The sequence below is a fragment of the Anomalospiza imberbis genome, chromosome 2 (genome assembly GCF_031753505.1).
Source record: "Anomalospiza imberbis isolate Cuckoo-Finch-1a 21T00152 chromosome 2, ASM3175350v1, whole genome shotgun sequence".
Classification (NCBI taxonomy): Eukaryota; Metazoa; Chordata; class Aves; order Passeriformes; family Viduidae; genus Anomalospiza; species Anomalospiza imberbis.
In genome coordinates this window covers 32,913,851-32,933,483 of record NC_089682.1, presented here as the reverse complement: position 1 = coordinate 32,933,483, position 19,633 = coordinate 32,913,851, and the positions used below count along the sequence as shown (strand labels likewise).

General features: G+C 37.7%; 1 protein-coding gene across 6 annotated transcripts in view; it reads right to left on the bottom strand.

Moving 5' to 3' along the window:
- The window catches only part of EPHA3 (EPH receptor A3), a 173,756-nt gene that overhangs the window by 126,633 nt on the left and 27,490 nt on the right, over nucleotides 1-19,633 (bottom strand). The window contains exons 1-2 of one of the 6 annotated variants that reach the window (XM_068180447.1): nucleotides 10,278-10,415; nucleotides 2,375-2,487 (exon numbers count right to left, since the gene is read on the bottom strand). The exons of 4 other annotated variants lie outside the window; for them this stretch is intronic. In XM_068180447.1, coding sequence (XP_068036548.1) covers nucleotides 2,375-2,395 — 21 coding nt within the window. In that variant the 5' untranslated portion in view covers nucleotides 2,396-2,487; nucleotides 10,278-10,415. Of the gene's footprint in view, nucleotides 1-2,374; nucleotides 2,488-10,277; nucleotides 10,416-19,633 lie in introns of those variants that run through there. One more of the 6 variants, XM_068180449.1, reaches the window with a different exon arrangement.

The window sequence follows — 19,633 nt, the reverse complement described above, 5'->3', positions numbered from 1 at the left end:
GCTGTAAATGTTTGTGTCCCTATTTCCAGTTTTGCAGCATTGCCATTGCCATTTGATGATGGCAAAGCCACCCCAGCATGGTGTCACGCCAAAGTGACACTGCAGCAGGTTCCTGCTGAGTGGAGCAGTCTCCCTCCAGCCCCAGAGGATCTCCAATTCCAAGGAGATGGGCTTTTGCACAGTCACCTTCACAGAAAAACTGAGGAAAAGAGTTTTTCTCAGAGGAAAAGTTCTAGATATCTGGCTTCCAACACAATAAAACCTTTACAATCTCAACACTGGGTGTAACCCTGCACATAAAGGCAAGAACTGTGACTCTGCCCCTTCTGAAAGACCTTGATTCCACAGAAATCTTCAACTCCCTGGCACAACCCAGATGGGGAGCTAATCTAGAAATGGAAACCTTTAATTTGGGTGAGTGACACATAGCTAATGCTTCACAGCTCCATGTGAGGCAACAATTTAATTTGAAAACTCAAACAACTTCCATGACAGCTGGAGCCCACAATCAATCCCATAAAAGGCTGCTCAGAGTAATTACCATAATTTAAAGGTATTTGGATTGTTTTGATTTTAACTTTGTTCATATGGCAATGTTCTCTTTTTATAACCTTTATAAAGGATATATTATCCTTATCCTTTATATATGTTCTCTTTATTTCTATTTATATCTTTTTAGCTGGGCAGTTACACACTCACATATCTCCATGTTTCCATCTTTAGAATCTTTTCTTAGTAACAACTTTAAGAGACTTCCTATTCATTCATCAATTCATGCTTTCATTGAAAACTGAATTCTTCAGTAGAGGTATTTAAATTATACTTTGACATTCCTCTAAGTTGTCAGTAAAATACATTTTTCCTTCTGAGGTTGACTCTTTACTCCTGTAGAAGGCAATACACCTTAAAGAAAACAGCATCTGAAATCCTGTCTCAGCCATCATACAGCCCCTTTAATGAGGACAAGCCAAAAATAGTTATGAATATACCTGAAAAGTATGATATTCATATTGTTTCCTTCAATCTCTTGCTTAGGAAGTACTGCAAAAAAGGCAATAAATAAAAATAGCACACGTACTACTTTTTAAATATAGCTATCATATAAGGTCTTAAAAATTAAACACATGCTAAAATCAGACAAGAGTCATTATACTTAAAAGGCTAAGTTAAAAATACCTCCAAAAAGGTAATTATTCTTTTGTCAACTGCTGAGTCAAAAGAGAGATGGTAATTATTATATTTTTACTGTAACTCTATGGAAATTAATTTTCTCACCATACAATTAGGAAAAGTTAGTTCTGTGCACATATTTCCAGTTATTCTAATTGAAAAATATGTTTAATACAGGAACTCATATTTCATTGACATTTCATATTTTCTAAAGATAAATTTGTTTCAGTTGAACAAGAAGAAAGTAATGAGACTGGGACTTCTGGAGATAGTCCAGATATCTTCTCAACCTCTGGCTGAGACACTCTTGATTTCTCAAGGCTCTAAAACATTATTAAACAATTACTTTTCCTGTGTCAGCCTAGGGATGAAAGAAGAACTCATGCCTAATTTAATATGAGATAAATAAACAGAAGTAACTCAACCAGGATTTTAACCAAAAATTCTTGAGGAGCAATGGCATTAGATGATCTTCACAGTTCTGTAGTGTAGCAGTAAACTTGAGATACATAGCTTTCTAAAAATTCTGTTTGTTACTTGATAAATTGTACACACTGGGAACTAAAAAAAAGCATGCCACAAAAAATATGTAGTTTTACCTGTAGAAACAAACAAACAAACAAAACCAAAAATCAACCAACCATAAAAACCCCCAAAGAGTTAATCATACTTTCAGAGCTTTCAGGTTCATTCAATTCCAGCCTTGGGCAAACAGAAACTCATTAGATGAAACAGCTGACAAACACACAAACACTTGAGAAAAAAAAAATCTGGTAACAGGGCACTGAAAGCCCAAGGAAGAGCCAAATGGCTCTTGGAACAGGACACATCCAATACTAAAAGGTATTGTCATATTTTAGAGAAGGCTCACAAAGAACCTCAAATTCAAATCTCATTAAATAGGTATATTTGTGTACTTGCTCTGTGGAAGGTCGAGAGACATTAACAGCAGCAGAAACTCCTGACCTATAATCCTACTCAGCAAACTCCTCCAATAGGCCTTGCATGTAAATATGAGGCTTAAATTTTATTGTCTAGCTTACTATGGTACAGTGGAGCACCGAGTGCCTCCAGAAACCCACTACACTAATTATTCTCAGTGGCACCAATACCTTACTGCAGAGATTAGACATGGTTCAGAAAATTACCCTAAAGATAAAGAGTGTTCATTAGCTGTAATGCCAAAAATACTTCCATATATTACTTTTATTTCCTCAAGCTTCATTTCTTTGTCATAATGTTGGATAGGAACACACTCAATAGTACTGTACTTCAAGTTTGGTATTCAAACACTCAAAATTGCCTCACTTCTAGGTCCTGTGGTCCGAAAAGAAAGTTAAGCTTGCACTGCTCTCAGTAAGACACTGATTATATGTACATGAAAGCTCAAAATGAAAACAACTGCACAGGAGAGAGGCTTGTTATTTTTTAACACAAAACACACTAAATATAAATGGAAGCTTGGCGGGATTGTGCATCAATAAATATGTGTTTGACTTGGTTCTCTGTGTTTGGGACTGCAGAGCGGAAAAAAAAAATCAGACAAGGATTTCAGTGTTTTATTTATTTTGCTGGATTGTGCTCCAGAGGTGAAAATTTACACAGAACCAGAATACAATGAGCCCCTGTATTTGCCATCCAGGTACCTGTGCAGAAGTAACCATATGATCTTCCAGGATGTTCTGACCTCCACAGAAATGGGTGAATCACAACCCAAAGGAGGACAGACTAACCAACCTTCCCCCTATCTCTGGTCTTTTCCTGCCCCAAGGTCAGGGCCTGTGTCAAATTATTTATGTTTCTGATAAAGGCTCAATCTCAAGGCTCTGAGATAAGGCCATCACAGCCTTTCTGGGTGAGTTAAGTCTTTGAAGTCCCATAAATCAGAGATTAAAATTACATTTTAATATACTTGGTTAGACAAGCTACCACGTGTACGCAACACTCTTTCAGATCTTCAGCTTCAGTCCCTTGCTTCCCAGGGCCCAACTGAACATGTTGTGAGAGTGAAATTCAAAGCCCACAAAGACCCTGAGATGTCAGAAATCCTTTCCATTGCTGGCATCAGAATTCTCCCCTAGAAGATGGATGGTTTCTCTAGTGAGAAACCCAGGACATGAAAACACTTGGAATGTGCTTCAAGCCACAGGAAACAGGAAAAATCAAGTATCACTGCTAATTTATAACCCATGAAATACAGGCAGTAACACAAACTAACTGATAGGCAATGAAGTCCAGAAGTGCATTTCAGAGTTGTCTCATATTCACATGTCCCAGAGCCAACATCCCAACTGGGAATGTTTTGGGAAATGAGAGCTCCAGCTTCATTGAACCCACATGCCATTTACAGCAGCAGAAAAAGACATGAAGAACATAGGAACCTGATTACCATAACAGGAGAAGTTCTGTTTTTGAAGTGATACTGAATTAAATTATTGCTGATGAACCTCAGTGGTGCTGCATCCAAAAGCAAAGGAGTCAGGCAAACAAATAAACCATTGAATGAACTTTATCTTTCACTACACCAAGCCTCATATTCCATATACCAAAATTCCAAGTGTAAAGACTGACATTTTTGTCGTGAAAACAGCAACTTGTGCCCCAAACATACCAAAAATGCAAATTTGTTTATCCATTTCAATTTTCAAGGAAAAAAATAAACAAACAAACAAACAAAAAATACATACCTTTGAACTCACAGGAGTATTTTATGCAGACAATGGTAAATACAAAACTTTTGCTAAGGAGTTTTATAATTTATGCATTAAACATTCTGGAATATTCCAATCTTCTAATTTTAGATGCAATATTATTTCCTGCTAAATGAGAAATTATGTCTACTGTAATTACACTGCACCTATTTCACTCCATAAATAAGAACACTTCCAACAGAAAATCATTTTGTTGCCATAATTGATAAGACAGCAATTATTTACTTAAATTGAATACAAAATGTCAGTGAAAAACATGAAAAATCATGTTTCACATGCCTAAATATAATTTAAACATATTTAACATGTCATTCACTATAAACAGAGATTTTGGAAAGAAAATAATAAAATACTATTTATATGCCTAGTGATACCATAGTTTTAGAAGAAATTGCTTAGTCTTGGAACTTCTGCTAAACATACTTATGTGGGCAGAGAGTCTAAGAGGTTAAAAATATAAGAACTCTTTTTTAAAAATAATAAGGCATAACTTTTTATTATAAAGGCCATACACTATATACCATATATACTTATTTTGTGTTGTAATTTCTGTCTTTAATTAAAGCATTTTTGACTTCTATAAACAATTATAAATTGTTTCTATTGCTCTGTCTGGGATATTTTGGATATGAGCTTATATTTCTCAAGATGGTCTAACAAAATGTTCTAAAGCATAAATTAAAATTTACTGCCCTTAAGAAATAATCACTGTCTGGGTAAGGCAGATGAAAACAGCACAAAAAATACCTGGCTAAATAAAATACTCTCTCCCTCTGATGTCTTTTTCTTGTGAAGAGTACAGAAATGTGAATCTGACCTCTAAGCACCACATGGAAAACAACTTGCACAGTAAAGGAAGTCATGGCCCTACACAGCTTAACTGCTGAATCTGCTCTGTCCTACTCCTAAAGAGCCCGTTATGGGAGCTGATATGAGAAAAAATCAATCTTCGTGTCAACCTGGCAAAAACACACCAAAAATAGAGCAAAGGGAAACAAACAAACCAAAGTAACAGCCTTAGGAAAGACACAGAATTGGCAGCCCTGATCAACAATCACAAAGTGTTAATGCCATTTCCTAGGCAGGGACAGGAAGAGAGGGATGGGGAGTTGGGAAATCCTGAGGAATCACAGCCTCCATTCCTGTGAAGATAATTGAAAAAGTAATCCTGGGAATCACTTCCAAGCACACAAAGGACAAGGAAACCATCAGGAAGACTCAGCATAGTTTTACCACTTTCTCCCATAACAAGCTGACAGAGAATCTGATAAAACACAGTTGAGTAGGTAGGGAAGTGAACTGAAACTGAATAGTTCAGGAGGCTGTGATCACAAACTCTGGCTGGAGGCACCCCAAGAGTCCAATCCTGTTCAACATCTTCATCAATGGTCTGGGTGGTGGGGATGAGAGCACCCTCAGCAGTTTGCTGGTGACACAAAACTGGGAAGAGTGGCCAAAAGGCCAGAGGGTCGTGCTGCTACTCAGGGGGACCTTGACAGGCTGGAGAGATGGGCTCAGAGGAACTGCAAAAGCTTCAGCATGGGAAGTGCCAAGTCCTGAAATGTCGGAGGAACATACCCAGAACTTCTAAGTGGCATAACTGGATTCCTGTGCCACATCATCAGCTCACCATGACCCTAACAAAAAATTACCACTTTGGTAAAGAGACATCTAGAGCCACATAATTGCTTTCTAGACTGTTTCCCTGGCATGACTTTATAATGCTGAGTTGTATCTCCATTTGTCTGCTCAGCCCAGAAATGAGTTTTGCACCTTTAAGGCTGGTTCTGAGAGCTAAGAGGGGGGAAGAAATACGGAGTTTGTGATCAGGAATTGCACCCGCTCCTCCACATTCCTGTGTTGTCTGCAGCATGGACAGACAGCAGGACAGAGGTCTCCTTTGCTTTCAGTTAGTTTTCAGCTAGCTGAAGCAGAGAAGCTCCCTGGACTGTGGCTTTTCATTTCCTTGGAACTGTCCAAACCTGCTCTGGACTGAAAACCCAGAAAAACACGAGGGGCTCACACCTGTGGGCCACCAGGGCCCAGGATGTGGCATTTTCCAGTGCAGGGGGGACTGATAAGAGAATGAGCAAGCCAAGCTACACCCCACAAAAAGGACTTTCTGAATTTGCCGTCTCTTCAGAACAGTGAGATGTTTTATTGTTTAATGTTGTTCAGGTTTTATGCCTGTGAATACTGTGCTTGTTAAATAAACAGTTTTTTCACTTTTCTCCAAGGAAATCTTTTCCTGAACCAGCTGGGTGAGCGGCCGCTGGAATCTGCTTTCTAGAGGAACCCCTTTAGAGGTTTTCTCCCAAATTTGCCCTAAACCAGGACACCCTGCCAGGATGGTATCACTCAATACACTGCAGCAAGGATCCAGCACTGCTGCTTCCCTGCATAATTCACAGCCACCTCATGGTGACGAGGTGATTCTCATGAGAATCATGATGTGATTCTCAGGATCACATGATTGATGATGTGATCCTGATCACATGGATCATGTGATCAGGATCACATCATGATCCTGATGGTGATTCTCAGGAGAGCACCCTGAGTGTGGCGCAAACCATGTGACCATGCAGGTGAAATTGTCCATCCCAGCAGCAGCAAAACACAGCAAGCACAGCACAAACATCAGTGAAACAGTCCAGCCCTGCAGGTGATTTAAGGTCAAATAAGTAACTCAGCACCTCTGCATGCACACGGGTCATAGAGTTGCCTCTTTAAATGATGATGAGAGGACTCCCATTCCAGCCAAGCATGAGGAAGCAGAGTGTGCCCTGAATACCTGTGCAAGGCCTTTTGTTCCTACATAAAAGCACTTTCCCAGACACCTTCTGTGATTCCTCAGCCCCAAAGCATTTTTTCTGCTCCTGGAGCCTGTACCCCAAGGGCCCTGTATCCTCCACCAGCAAGGGAGGTATCCTCACGCCACAGCAGGAACACCATCCCTGTCAACTATTTCCAGGCTACACTTAGCAGCCACTTATTTAAATAATGTTAATTCAATCATGACAATGATGCCTTGCGAAGGCTGACCTAGGATATAGACTAGATAGAGGTAAAAAATAAAGAAGGGATTTATTAGAAGGCCTCAATGGGCAGCACAAGAGCCCAGCCAGGGCTGCACCCAAGATGAACCAAAATGGTCACAAAATGCACGACTGCTCACGGGGGCTCTCACTTTGATCAGTTCTGCTCCATTTGCACATTGGAGTTCATTGTCCAATTCCAGCTTTAGCCCATGAAGTCCCATCCTCCTTGTTTTTCTCTCTTCAGCCCACCTTGTTTCTGCTCTTGGACCTGAGATTTGGATCATTTGTCCTTGGTCCCCAGCTGGAGAAGGAGTAGTTTTGTATCCCTGCCCTGTGAAGAGAGCTTACTATCTCCTAATATGAGGCTCAGAACTGCACACTAAAGCAGCACAGAATCTGAAAAATATAAAAGCTAAAACCTGAGGCATCAACAGCAGTTCTGGGGTGACTGCACATGTGTGATCCAAGGAGGGAATCAAACAAACCTATGTTACAGAAATAACCTAAAATCCATGCAAGTGTTTCTAGTTTCTGATCACAAAATAGAGCACTAACTTAAAATTCAAGGTTTAGCTGGAATTAAAAGTATTTAGGATGCACTAAATTACAAATAAACTGAGATTTGCACAATAAAGGTAGATTAGCTGTGGAAAAAGGAAGATATCTCAAATATCTACCCTACAAAGTAGGTCACCTGAAGAAAAAAAAAAGTTTAATGTTCCTGAAAGTGAGGTAATGGCACTTTTTTGTAGCAGCCAAGTTCAGAAAAGTATTTTTACTGCTACCCTTATTACTTGAAAAGTGGTAGTACTGAGAAGGACCAATTCCACTGTGAAAGGCATTATAGAAATATGTAAGAATGACTCATCTCTGTCCATAAGACATTTTGTTTGAATGGTAGATGCTATTTTATAGCACAGATTTGAGAGAGAGGGCCCCATGCCTCTCCACAGTGAATTATCACAGCAGAAAGAATAGAACATTTCTCAAAACAGAAGTTCATGTTTCATCAAACTAAACAATATCTGTAATGTCCTGTTTTAAAATAACTACAAACCAGAAAATTCAAGTGGACTTTTCTGTAACACTCAAATACAAATGTCTGAGCACACAAATTGAATGAGTCATCCTTTAATGACATTATTTTCTGAAAATAGAGACCTTAGCTAAGAAAAGGGCAATCAAAACTATACAGAAATTCCAGCCTTTGAATGAAGTAGTGGAGAAAAGTTGAAACAAAGTGTCATAAGAACATTTAGTGGAAAGCATTGTTGGCTTTCATTGGCTAAGAAACAAAAAACCAAAGAAGTCTGTTAGGAAAAAAATTCATTTGGTTCTTTGTCTTACACCTGGAAAGGAAAATATTAAATATGGCAAAATGTTAAACATCTATACAAAAACCCCTGAGATCAAGGAAGCTATACCAGTTTAAATTACCCTGTGCATTTTTTTTTTGTTTCATTTAGCCAGAAAGTTTCAAACAATCCAAAATCTTACTCTTTTCCTGCAGGAATACAATACATTATTCATTATTCATTTTAAAAAATTTAAAAACTTATTGATCTTCCTGAAAGTTGGTAAGTGCTGAGTACAACACATTGTTACATAATGCAGGAAATAGGCAAAGAAATATTCCCTATGCTAATTTTGTGTCAGCGCACTCTCACTCTCCCATTTCTTTTCCAATGAGGAAGAAGGTTTCCTTAAAAGTAACTTCTTGTGGTATTCTGTTGGGTTTATCTTTGCTTTTTTTCTGCTTGGTTGCCCTTTTTTTTAAGGGGAGGAGTGCAGGACAAGCACAACTCAGCAGCTCTCAGGTGATAGGAACCATTTGCCTGCTCCCTTGGACAGCAAAGCCCCTTGAAGCCCACTCTGCACAAACAGACCCCTAACAGCCCGGCAATTATCAGTAATTTCAATCAAGTGACCAAAGGAAAGGTTGACTTGGAGAAAAAGAAAGCATGGCAACCAATTAATGTGTCAAAGTAGCATTCTCTGCTCTGTTAATGAAGCTTTGGGAAGGACTGGGGAGTGATTTTTGTTGTCCAGGCTTGAGGACCAGCACTGAGTTAGATTAAATAATTTGATTTGATTTCCCTGGGTGTCAATGGCACCTGAATACCTCTGACAGTGTCCCCTCCTGCCCAGTAGGAAACTTTGCCTTGGAAACTCAAAACAGCTGAGGATGGGTAACCCCAGAAGGAGCTCCTGGCACAGCACTGAACAGGAGTGGGACAGGATGAACGACCTGTTTATTCTGCTTAACGCCATATTAATAAAATTATTAAAAAACACCAAAAAAACCTCAGCCCAAAAGCCCCCCCCAAAAACAAAGGAAAAAAAAAAAACCACCCCAAAAACAAAACAAACAAAAAACCTAAAACCAAACAGAAAAAAATCCAACCCAGAAAACAAAAAAGTCAAACCAAACCAAAATCTATTACCTAACCCTCCCCACACACCCCACACTCTATACAAATGTTGGAATGCACAAAACATAACCTCTGAGGCAGCTATTATCATGCTCAGTCCATAGACTGACTGTGACAGATTCAGATACTAAAAATAAATAAGTTTATCTGCTTCAAAGAATGTGTTCATCTCCTCAAAAAAGCCTATTGCACTCTGCTTCCATCTGGGAAAAAACAGTACATTGTTCAATCATGTTGCCTCAGAGAAATTATCATTTTCAGTTTGTTTTTTATGGGAAAGGCATACACTGCAAAAAAAAATAAAATAAAAAAAGCAGTAACTCCAAGTTACATGAAAATCTACCAAGTATTCTCCCATAGCAAAGAAAAACCCATGTGAATTACTGTTCAAAAAACATACAAAAAAACGCCAAATAAACATTCTTCCTCTTCTTACTCAGCGTAAGAGCACTCACTTCTTTCCCTCAGAAAACATCATTCACCCTGATTAGTTTATATCACAAAAAAAATCCACATCAAATACCCACAACAAATATTTTGAAGTGATTTGTGAGGAGTAATTATACAGGTACAGAGTAAATTACTCTTGTTCCTATGACCACCTAAAAATCCAGTTAGTTTTAGGACCACTGAAGAGTCTTTCCAGGCTACATTATTTACCTATTTAAGTCTGATAAGCTTCCCATTTCATTACATTGAAAATTCTACATTGTTCCGTAATGGCTGCAAAAGAGAAATAGTTCTCTCCTCTAAGCTCAGGATTCAGTTCTTTTCTCCAGAAATCAAGTTAGGTCTATAGAGCTCTAAGCTCTGAAATCATTGCAGCATAACTGCTTCCACGAGGGGAAAAAACTGCAAAAACCAAAGGAAGAATACTCTAGGAATGAAACCTCAGTTATGTAAGCGCAGTATTCACCAAGACTCACCCCTCTGGGTGGCAAGTGAGCCTGCTATGAACACATGTTCAGAGGAACTTGACTGTGATGAAAAATCTCTTAAATATTTCTTTTTTATGGGCTGGGACAAAGAACAGCAGAATTTAACTGCTATAAACCCAAAGCTAACAGAACAAACCTTATTTTAACAGAACAGACTCTAGACTGATGGCACTGCTTTGAAGGCAAGAAGCCACAGGACATTTGTGGGCAACCTATAGTTAGGATGTTAATCTAGGGAAAATAAAAATCACTTATTTCTGCCACTTCTGGAACAAGCTTTGTGATTCTGTGCATCTTGAACAACTTACAAGAGCTCACAACCTATTTTTTAAGTTATCTTATTCCTTTCAGTTTGGAAAAGGGGCATTCCCTCCAGTGCTCCAAAAATCATCATCATTTAAAAATTACTGTACTATCAGCAAACACCTTCAGCTACCAGGAAACACTGTCCTCGCCCCATCTCCTGTGGAACATCCAGCAGAAATGGGAAGAAGGGACAAGTCAAGAGGCTGGGTTTATCCTACAGGCCAAAAGCTCTTGACAGTGTGGAAAACAAATATTAGGCTGATTCCAGAGCTGCAAACTCTTCACTGAAAAGTTTGGAGCACCGACTGAAAGAAATCATCCCTGTCAGAGTCTCAAAAAAAAAAAAAAAAAAAAAAAAAAGGGAGTCAAGAAAATAACATAATTTGCCACAAAGCCACTGAAATGTCAAAAAACTGCATGGTCTTTGAGGTGTGGAAATCCACCTCTGCTCCAGGGTGCACACACATGGTGATACCACCTAATTCGGTGATGCTGCATCTTCTTTCCCACAGGACCCTCGAGTTCTGGAAAAGTGGGAAATCCTGATGAATGGCAAGATTGGCTCTGGATTCTGATACTTCTGGAGAGAGAGAGAGTTTGAAAATTGTACTCCAGATTCTGGCCACAGGTCAAGGGTGCCCTTGATTTTGTGGAGTGGAATGCAGCATCCCTTTAGATCTCTCTTAGGACAGCTGTTCTGCAGAGAGAACACCTGGGTCAGCTGCAGGAGATCAGAAGTCATAGGAAAAGGCAGAATCCAGAATGAAGAAGACAACAAGAGAGGTTCTGAGCAGTCTGACTGTGACAGCAATTCAAGAGACTCTGAATTGCTCAGGTTTTCATTCATTTCACCTTTTACTTCTGGCATCTTTGCCATTTAAGATAAAAATAACCCATGCAAGTTAAATATTTTGCCTGAGTGAACAACCTGCAAGGTGCATAGGCAGTGAGACAGAATTAAATACTTGAATTTACTTTTATTTAAGTTTCTGGACTAGAGGCTCTGAACATACTGTTATTCCCCATGTTTTCTTTTCCCAGTCTCATCCCACACCAATTCCAAGCAGCAAATCCAGAGACCACTGAGATGAATGAACAAACAAAAACCTTCAGATTTTAGGTGATTTGGACACAGCACTCTGAGATGTTTACAAGAAAAAATATCTGATCATTCAAACTTATTTATTATAGCAGAACTTCTCTTAGGAACAGAAATATTGCTTGGATAGGCTAAAATTTCCTCTAGATCGATATCCTGCCAAGGCATCCTCAACATAATAGAGCTCACTGCCCAAAGAGGTGTAAGTTTCTGGCACAATATTAGGACTGGCATTGGAAAAAATCACTAGAAAAACATTAATTACATGTACAAGCAGAAGGTTAAAGACTAGCTAGAAGTTGGAAAACTTTATTATAGGCATTCTATTGAAGTTTGCACAGAGTTTAAGGTCCAATTAAATGCATGAAATGCCTGCCACCAAGAAACTCCTTTAAAACACAACACATGCAGCAGCAGTTGACAAGCTCAAAATTTTAAATCCTCATTGTAACAATTTTACACATGCAAAAGTGAATAAACAGACGAGCTCTCAGGCTGTCAGCTCTCTCCTAAATTTATACCTCGCATTTCAGTCTGAAAAATCTTTCTTTAGAGCCACATTTGTCACAGAGAACTTTACTCACAATGCTGTAATTTCAAGGTTGTGAGTAAAAGCCAAATAATGTCTGGATTGAGAGACTGCTGCTCACAGCTCAGTTATGGAGTCACTGACCTGAGCACTACCTTGCACCCTGTTTAAATCAATTTATTAGGAACAAATTCAAAACTACTAAACATTTGTTCACTAGCCCAACAAGATAAAAATGTGTAGAAGTCCAGAAAATAAGGAAATATTAAAATTAACTTTTTCCCTCTTCATTAAACACCTCTAATTTCAAAAGAGCCTCACATCCACCTACACCTAAAACCATACAAAGTGAATTATATAGATAGAAATGAGTATTCAAGCCAGAGAAAGAAAACACCTCTGCGGACCTCAGAAACATTAACTAAGCTACAATGCAGGAATCTGAACTCAATCTTTCTGTTTCTGCTTTAGCTTTTCTCTGGTAATGATACACAGCTGTATTTACGCTGCTGAATATTGACGGAAAACGTGCCTGCAGCCTGTGTGAGATAAGCAATGCATCTTGCTGGTTTAACATTAACTTTTGGCTCTGTTGACCGGAGTTTTCAAAATGTTCCACCTTAATACCCCCTTCATTTTCTCAGCCCTCAATAGCTGCACACACAGCGTGCAGACCTGTTTCGTGTTCGCAGTGCTGGAATTCCTCGCTGCACTTTGATCATGGCCCAGTGAGTGGTAATTTTCTATGTTGAACATGTCAGTTAAAAAAAAAAAAAAAAAAAAAAAAAAAAACACCACAAAAACCAACAAGAACAAACTGTTCCCAGTCTCAGAAATCTAAAAACAAAAAATCCACAGTTGCCAAAGTTATCTGCTTCTTATCAAGATCCGTGTTTGGCACCAGATGCAATTGATTCATTCATCATTGTCAGTGCACTCACACACTAATTATTTCAAATTGTTTCCTCAGGCAGAGGTCTAGGACAAATGCAAGCAAGCCAAAAATAGCAGTTATGAATAATTATGCATCATTTACCTCAAGGCCTGGGCCAGGCTATCATTAAAACTTCTTCTTGCCACCTGTGATCCCAACTAATTGTGGACTTTAAATTAGTTCAAGATTACTTTTTTTTCCCAATACAATGCCCACATTTAACCTACCTATTAAAAGTTTTCTGATGCTTTAAAAACTCACAATAAAATGTCAACAAGGTTCCTTCTTTTTTAACCATGCCTTTGTATTTCACAGCCTGACAACAAGGTTGCTAACAGGAAAAACTTCAGAGACAAGGTCAGCAACCTCACTTTAAGAGACTGCTGGAAAAGGTTCTTAGAAAAGCACAATTCCTCAACCTCAAAGTAAATCCTGATGCTCCAAAACTAAAGCTTTTTCAGTCCCTAAAACTTTCCCTGTTACAGTTCTGACTCCTTCGTAAGGCAAGACGAGAACTTTGACAACACTAACATTTCTAAAAACCAAAAGAAATTGATAAAACCCTTGCTCCCCCAAATTCAGAAATGTCAGTTAAATTTCACAGATAGCAAACTCATTAATTCCAATGGGATCCAAAATGTAGATGCTTTTGCAGAACCAGAGCCTTGTTACTTTCATTGTAATGAATGTACCTCCCATGCTGCTTTAACTATTGAAATTGCAGGTTTGAAATAGAAACAGCTGAAAAAAAAGGAAAAATCCACCCTAATATTTCCAATGGAAGAAATATGTATCTCATAAAAAAAAAAAAAGTGCATGTACCACTGATAATTCCTAAGCACTCTGCAGTTTGGGAACACAGCACATGCTGCATTTTGAGACAACAGAAATTGTGTAACAGAAGCCAGAGATATTAATAAAAAATTATAACTTTTCCTATCTACAATGACATTATTTACAATTTAAAATAATGAAAAATCACCTACAAATTCCTCCATTCAGGCACCCAAACATCAGACCTCTCAGGGTGGAGCTAAAGACATGTTTATGTGATCTTTTGTGACTTTCCTTATGCAAGACAATAAAAAATATCAGAGATTAAGAAAAAAAAAAGTTAAGTTAAAATGTAAGATTTTATTAAAAAGAAAACACACACAGGAAAAGATGAAGTCAAGCTGTCTTCTGGATAGCTTCTTAAAGCTATCTTAAAGCTTCTCAAAATAGGTCTGCTATTAAAATTAGATGTTCTTACAATATTAATGAATTACACACAGGTGATCAGCTCTAAAGCTGACACACACAATTCTGCACTAGCACCAGACTTCTGGCAGAAGACAAAGGAAGCTAACATGTCCTAAACTGGTGTTTACCAAGTTTCCTAAACAGGAGGAGAAAAGATGACAGCAATGTCTCATCTCAATTCTGAGTCCAACTTCCTTGTGGTCAGTTCACTGTTATGGACCCTCTAGCACTGAAATTTGTTATTTACCCATCTGCTCGTGTTTGTTTTAAGGAGTAAGGAAGTGCTTTGCAATTTGTAGAATAGTTATTTCCAGAACAGATATCTCCAGAATAGATATCCCCAGAATAGGTATCTCCAGGTCCTTCAAGACTGAATTAATTCTACCATGGAGGACTAAGTTCTGGAATTCAAGTGACCTCTTCAACTTCTGTTTTCCACAAGGAGAAAACAAAGGCATAAACTCATCTTTCAGCTCTTTTCTGTCCATCACATACCCCTTCTATATGAGGTATAGACTACTAAATGCTCCTCAAAGCAGAAATATTTTGAACAATTTATGAACAATTTTATGAACAACTCAAAAGCTTTGTTATGAGCAAAGTTTTCACAACAACTAAAACTAATAGGTAAACAACATCCAGATATCGCTTAGAAACTAATGAAATCTTACCATAAAACAAATCAGTATAATGGATTATACTACAAACTGTACTATAACATCATAGTTATCTTAAATAAACATCTCTCAGTAGGTTTCATCAAAATAAACACACTCATTTTTCCACCTACAATCGCAGTGATGCTGTTGTATTATTTTCTTCCACATGGCTCTACTTTTTTTTCCAGACAATGCTGCACTCAAGCAGCTTTATTTCATATCTCTTCCATGTTATACCCTCAAATTACTTGTCATAAAACATCTGCTTTGAGCAAATGAGCATCTAGAAAAAAAATAAAATAAAAAAGGATTAAATCCTATTCACTGGAAAGAGGATAAAAACCACAGGACAATGAAGTATCAGGTATTTATGACAAAGTGGAACAAATTCAGAGATGCTGTGAACCGTGGTGTCAATTACACACAGTGAAACACACATAACTCAGGGTGAAAAGAAACAAATAAGCAGGCTACCCCCTCACCCCACCCGGCTGTTTTATTTCATAGCAGCACAGCAGACTGAGATTCTCTTTTCTGGGGTATTCCCATCCTGCAGGGCTCTGCTGCCTCCATGAACCACGGCCCGAGGTACCAGAGTGCCCAGGAGGGGTCTGGGGAGTTTATCCAGTACAGGAAACACAGGGCCAGGAGAACACTGGGCAAAGAGACAAAGCCCCACTCCAGTGCAGAATTTGTCAGGGTTTGACCTTCAACTGTTTGGGGGTTTTTATCTGCGAGCAAATTTTCCATTTTTATTTTTCCCTGTCCACGCTGAAGTTCCTGAGTACAGTAAATCTCTCCTTTTTTGGGGATGCATAATCTCTTTTAATATCCTGTGCTCTCTTATCACGCTGCAGTCCTCCCCTGTAATATATTGTCCATAAATTTTTCAATTCACCAGCTATGGAAATGATTGAAATACAACAGTCACTATTTTGTTCTGACAAGAATATTCTAGGGAGGTTCACTCTTGTTCTTGACACAGAAGTAACATCTGGGTCATGCAAATTTAAAAACAGAATAATATTACTTTAGTCTCAAACTCTAAGGCATAAAAGACACAACAACAAAGATGATTCTTTGTCTGATTTCTTCTGATTTTTGATAAACATTGACTTAATCATTAAATGAGGTGCATAAGCAATTCAAGTCAAATATGTGTAATTAAAATGCTAAAACTGAAAAATGTGATGTGACATTGTTACAGCTGAAAAATATATCAGCAATAAACACAACATGTGCATGTCCTATTGATTCTATGCCACAGATAAAAATGAAACTTAAATTGGGTTTTGCTGAGGTGTTACATAATAGCATTTTAAAAAGCACAGTAATCCTCCATGTTAAAATGCAGTTCTTTCTAAAATGATTCAGCTCACTGACTGAAATGTTTAATTTTTGCTCCTTTTTCCATCTCTTTCCTCAGATAATTCCATCAAACTCTAACAACTGTATTTGTTAAACTGAACCTCTGGTTTGGGTCAATTCCAGCTACAATTCCAGCTGCTAAAGTAGCATGCTGCCTTTTGAAAATTGCAACTTATTTTTCATGTACCCAGCTTCCACCTGTCCCAGTATTCCACTCTGTGCAAAATCTATGGCACACTCTTATGTAAAGTAGGCTAATGACCCCAGTTTGTCACAAAAACTTAGATATGTGGATTTTTTTGCTGCAAGTTAGCCTTTTAACACACCTTCAGAGAGGTCTAATGACATTTCTTACACAAAACTCTTCTGCAACTGTAGGTCCAATATCCTCTTAAATTTCCTATGCCTATGAGCAAAAAAAGCCAGAATTAATATCAAAAACTGAGACTGCCCTCAATATTAATGTCCAAATGCTTTCCAAGTTCCAAAGTTTATGCAATGAACTGCATTTATGTGGTTTGATGACTTTTCAAAGAAACTCTTTGAAACTATTCAGAGGTGTGGAGTAAAGGCAGTAGAGTTTCAAGAAAACATAGGAAAAAATTAAATGGTAGAAGGTAGAGGAAATTATCACCTAGACTTTAATCCTGCATACCCAGTAAAAACTTTTGTACGTGTAGCCATCCATTAAATCTTATTCTGTTATGAAAACTTTGAAAGGAGGAGATTTAATGAAGACTTAATTTCTCGAAAGGACGGAAGTTGTCTAGGCCAAATCGCCCCGTGCCATTGAAACCAAATGAGTTGCTCAAAACAGAAAGGTTGGAATGTTAATTTCTTCATATTAATAAAAAGGTAGGAAGTAGAGGAATAAAGAATAACCTTTAAGAGCAATAAGAAAGTAGTCAAGTTCTGTAAAGCAGATATCACATTGCACGATGTCAATACACTGCAGTACAAAAATCAATGTCTATCAAATTAATTTCTTATTCACTCTTGTAGCATCAATCACAAGGAACTTGATATCAATACAATGATCTGGTCTATAGCCCTCATTTGAATTAAAGTGAATTCTTTTAATACTGTCTGCTTTCTTTGGGAATGGCAAGTCTTCTTTGATTTGTGGGTGGTTGGGGTTTCTTTAACTTACAGTAGAATAAAAATCTGATTTCCACAAGTGTTCACATACATTGCATTTGGCTGCTCTGATACACCAGCAGCAGAAGTTCTAGTTTAATAAATGTAAGTTTATTTTGGATGAGTCTTTTGAAATTATCATGCAAACACTAAAAAATACCAACTTGTTTGCATAAAGAAAAGACAAGATTTGTACAGCAGGACTGATAAAAAACCTTGAACAGTCAGGACCTAATGCAACTCACAGATAGGCTATGAAATATGTTTTTATGCACTGCATACAATATTAAATGTATATAAATTTGTACAGCTTTTTCATTTTCAACTTCTTTATCAGGCAAGTTGAGTGTGTGCCTAGCTATAAAGATATTTGCATTCAAAGAAAAAGAAAGACCACAAAGAACTTATACTATGTCCCTAAAATTGTAGTAAAAGAACTATTAGAATTTTGCTTTATACTATAATATCTTGAGCAGGACTCTGTATTTATTTTACCCACTAAGGTATCTGCTGAACCATGGAAAAAGAGACTTAAAAAGAAAAAAAGAAAAGAAAAAAATGGAGAAATGCTGCTATGGAAGGAGTCACTGCTTCAGGAACATGCAGCCCTCTGGAGAGAAAGGACCATGCTGCCCTACAGACCCAAGAGCAGGAAGCAAACATGGATTCTCCTCCTGGTTTAATAAACAAGAGGCAAAAAAAAATAACCTATAACCCATGCATGGCTCTTTCTCAGTTTGCAGGTAGTTCCTACATGATTATGTAGTTTAAAGATTGCATCCTTCAGTTTTCTCTTTTTCTCCTTCTTCCTGAATTTCCTCTTGGTCCCTCCCTCAGTTTCACCTTCTTTTGCTCCTTTTTAAAATCTATTATATTGCGATCTCCTATTTCCCCCTATATCCCTGTTTATTTCAGTGCACAAAATGTCAAGTGGCACCAAAAACACTAATTCTAAATTATTCTCTGTCAGTTACTCCAATACCATCTTTCTTGCATTATTCTTTGTTTACACATTTTTAGATATTTGTGGACGCTGAAACAATATTTTTAACCTAATTTTGGTTTTATGCAAACGCCACATTAATCAAATTATTCTTACTTCTAAGATTCTTCACTTTTTCTTCTTTTTATTTGCCCATTCTCTCTCAGATAATACAATATATCTTTAGTATTTATTTTGACCTCTTGACATTCTTACTTTATTATAATTTTAATAATGCCATTAGCCATTCCATAACCTTTCTAGTTGCCCAGAATACCATATCCATTGCTCACACCAGCTATCAGTGGTCACTTAATACAATTCCACATTCATTCTCTCTTCACAACAAAGGCATTTACAGTCACATTGAACCAATGATTCCTCTTCAGACACTCACTCCACCTCTGTCCTTTCCAGCCATGACTTTGTTCCACAATGTCTGGCACAGAACATGATGCCAAAATGTTATTTATAGTCATTTTGGTTCATGCATTTACAAAACATTACTCATATTTAGAGAAAAAACCCAAACCACAAAACCTTTACATTAACTCATCTCTTTGTTATGTTCAGTGCAAGAGCATTACCTACACAAAGTCATATTTTACTCTTAGCCACAATGGAAATTCAGCACTATTCCTATTTGAATTTGAACAAGGCATGGACAAAGAGGAATAAAACCCTGCCATAAGTTACTAAATGAACTTGATTCCTAAATACAACACATTGCAAGTGGCCATGACAAAACCTGTTTACATCTGGTCACAGCACTGCCTTGAACTCAACTAGGGAATCAGGTTAAACAAACCAACACCACATTTGGCCAGTGTTCGTAAACACCTCTACCATGCACCAGTTAAAAGGCATATGGTTTTAAAAAGTTCATTTCCAAACATTTCAGAGGCAATTAAATATATATTTTATGTTAAATATAAAATAGGGTGGCAGATAGAACCCTGCAAAATGTTTGCACATCAGCCTTACAAGAACCCATGAGCCTTCAGTTCAAACACTTCCTTGCTCCACTGTTGAATCCTCTTTATTTTTCAAGGGACAAAAACACAAACTACATATTTAATGTAAATGAT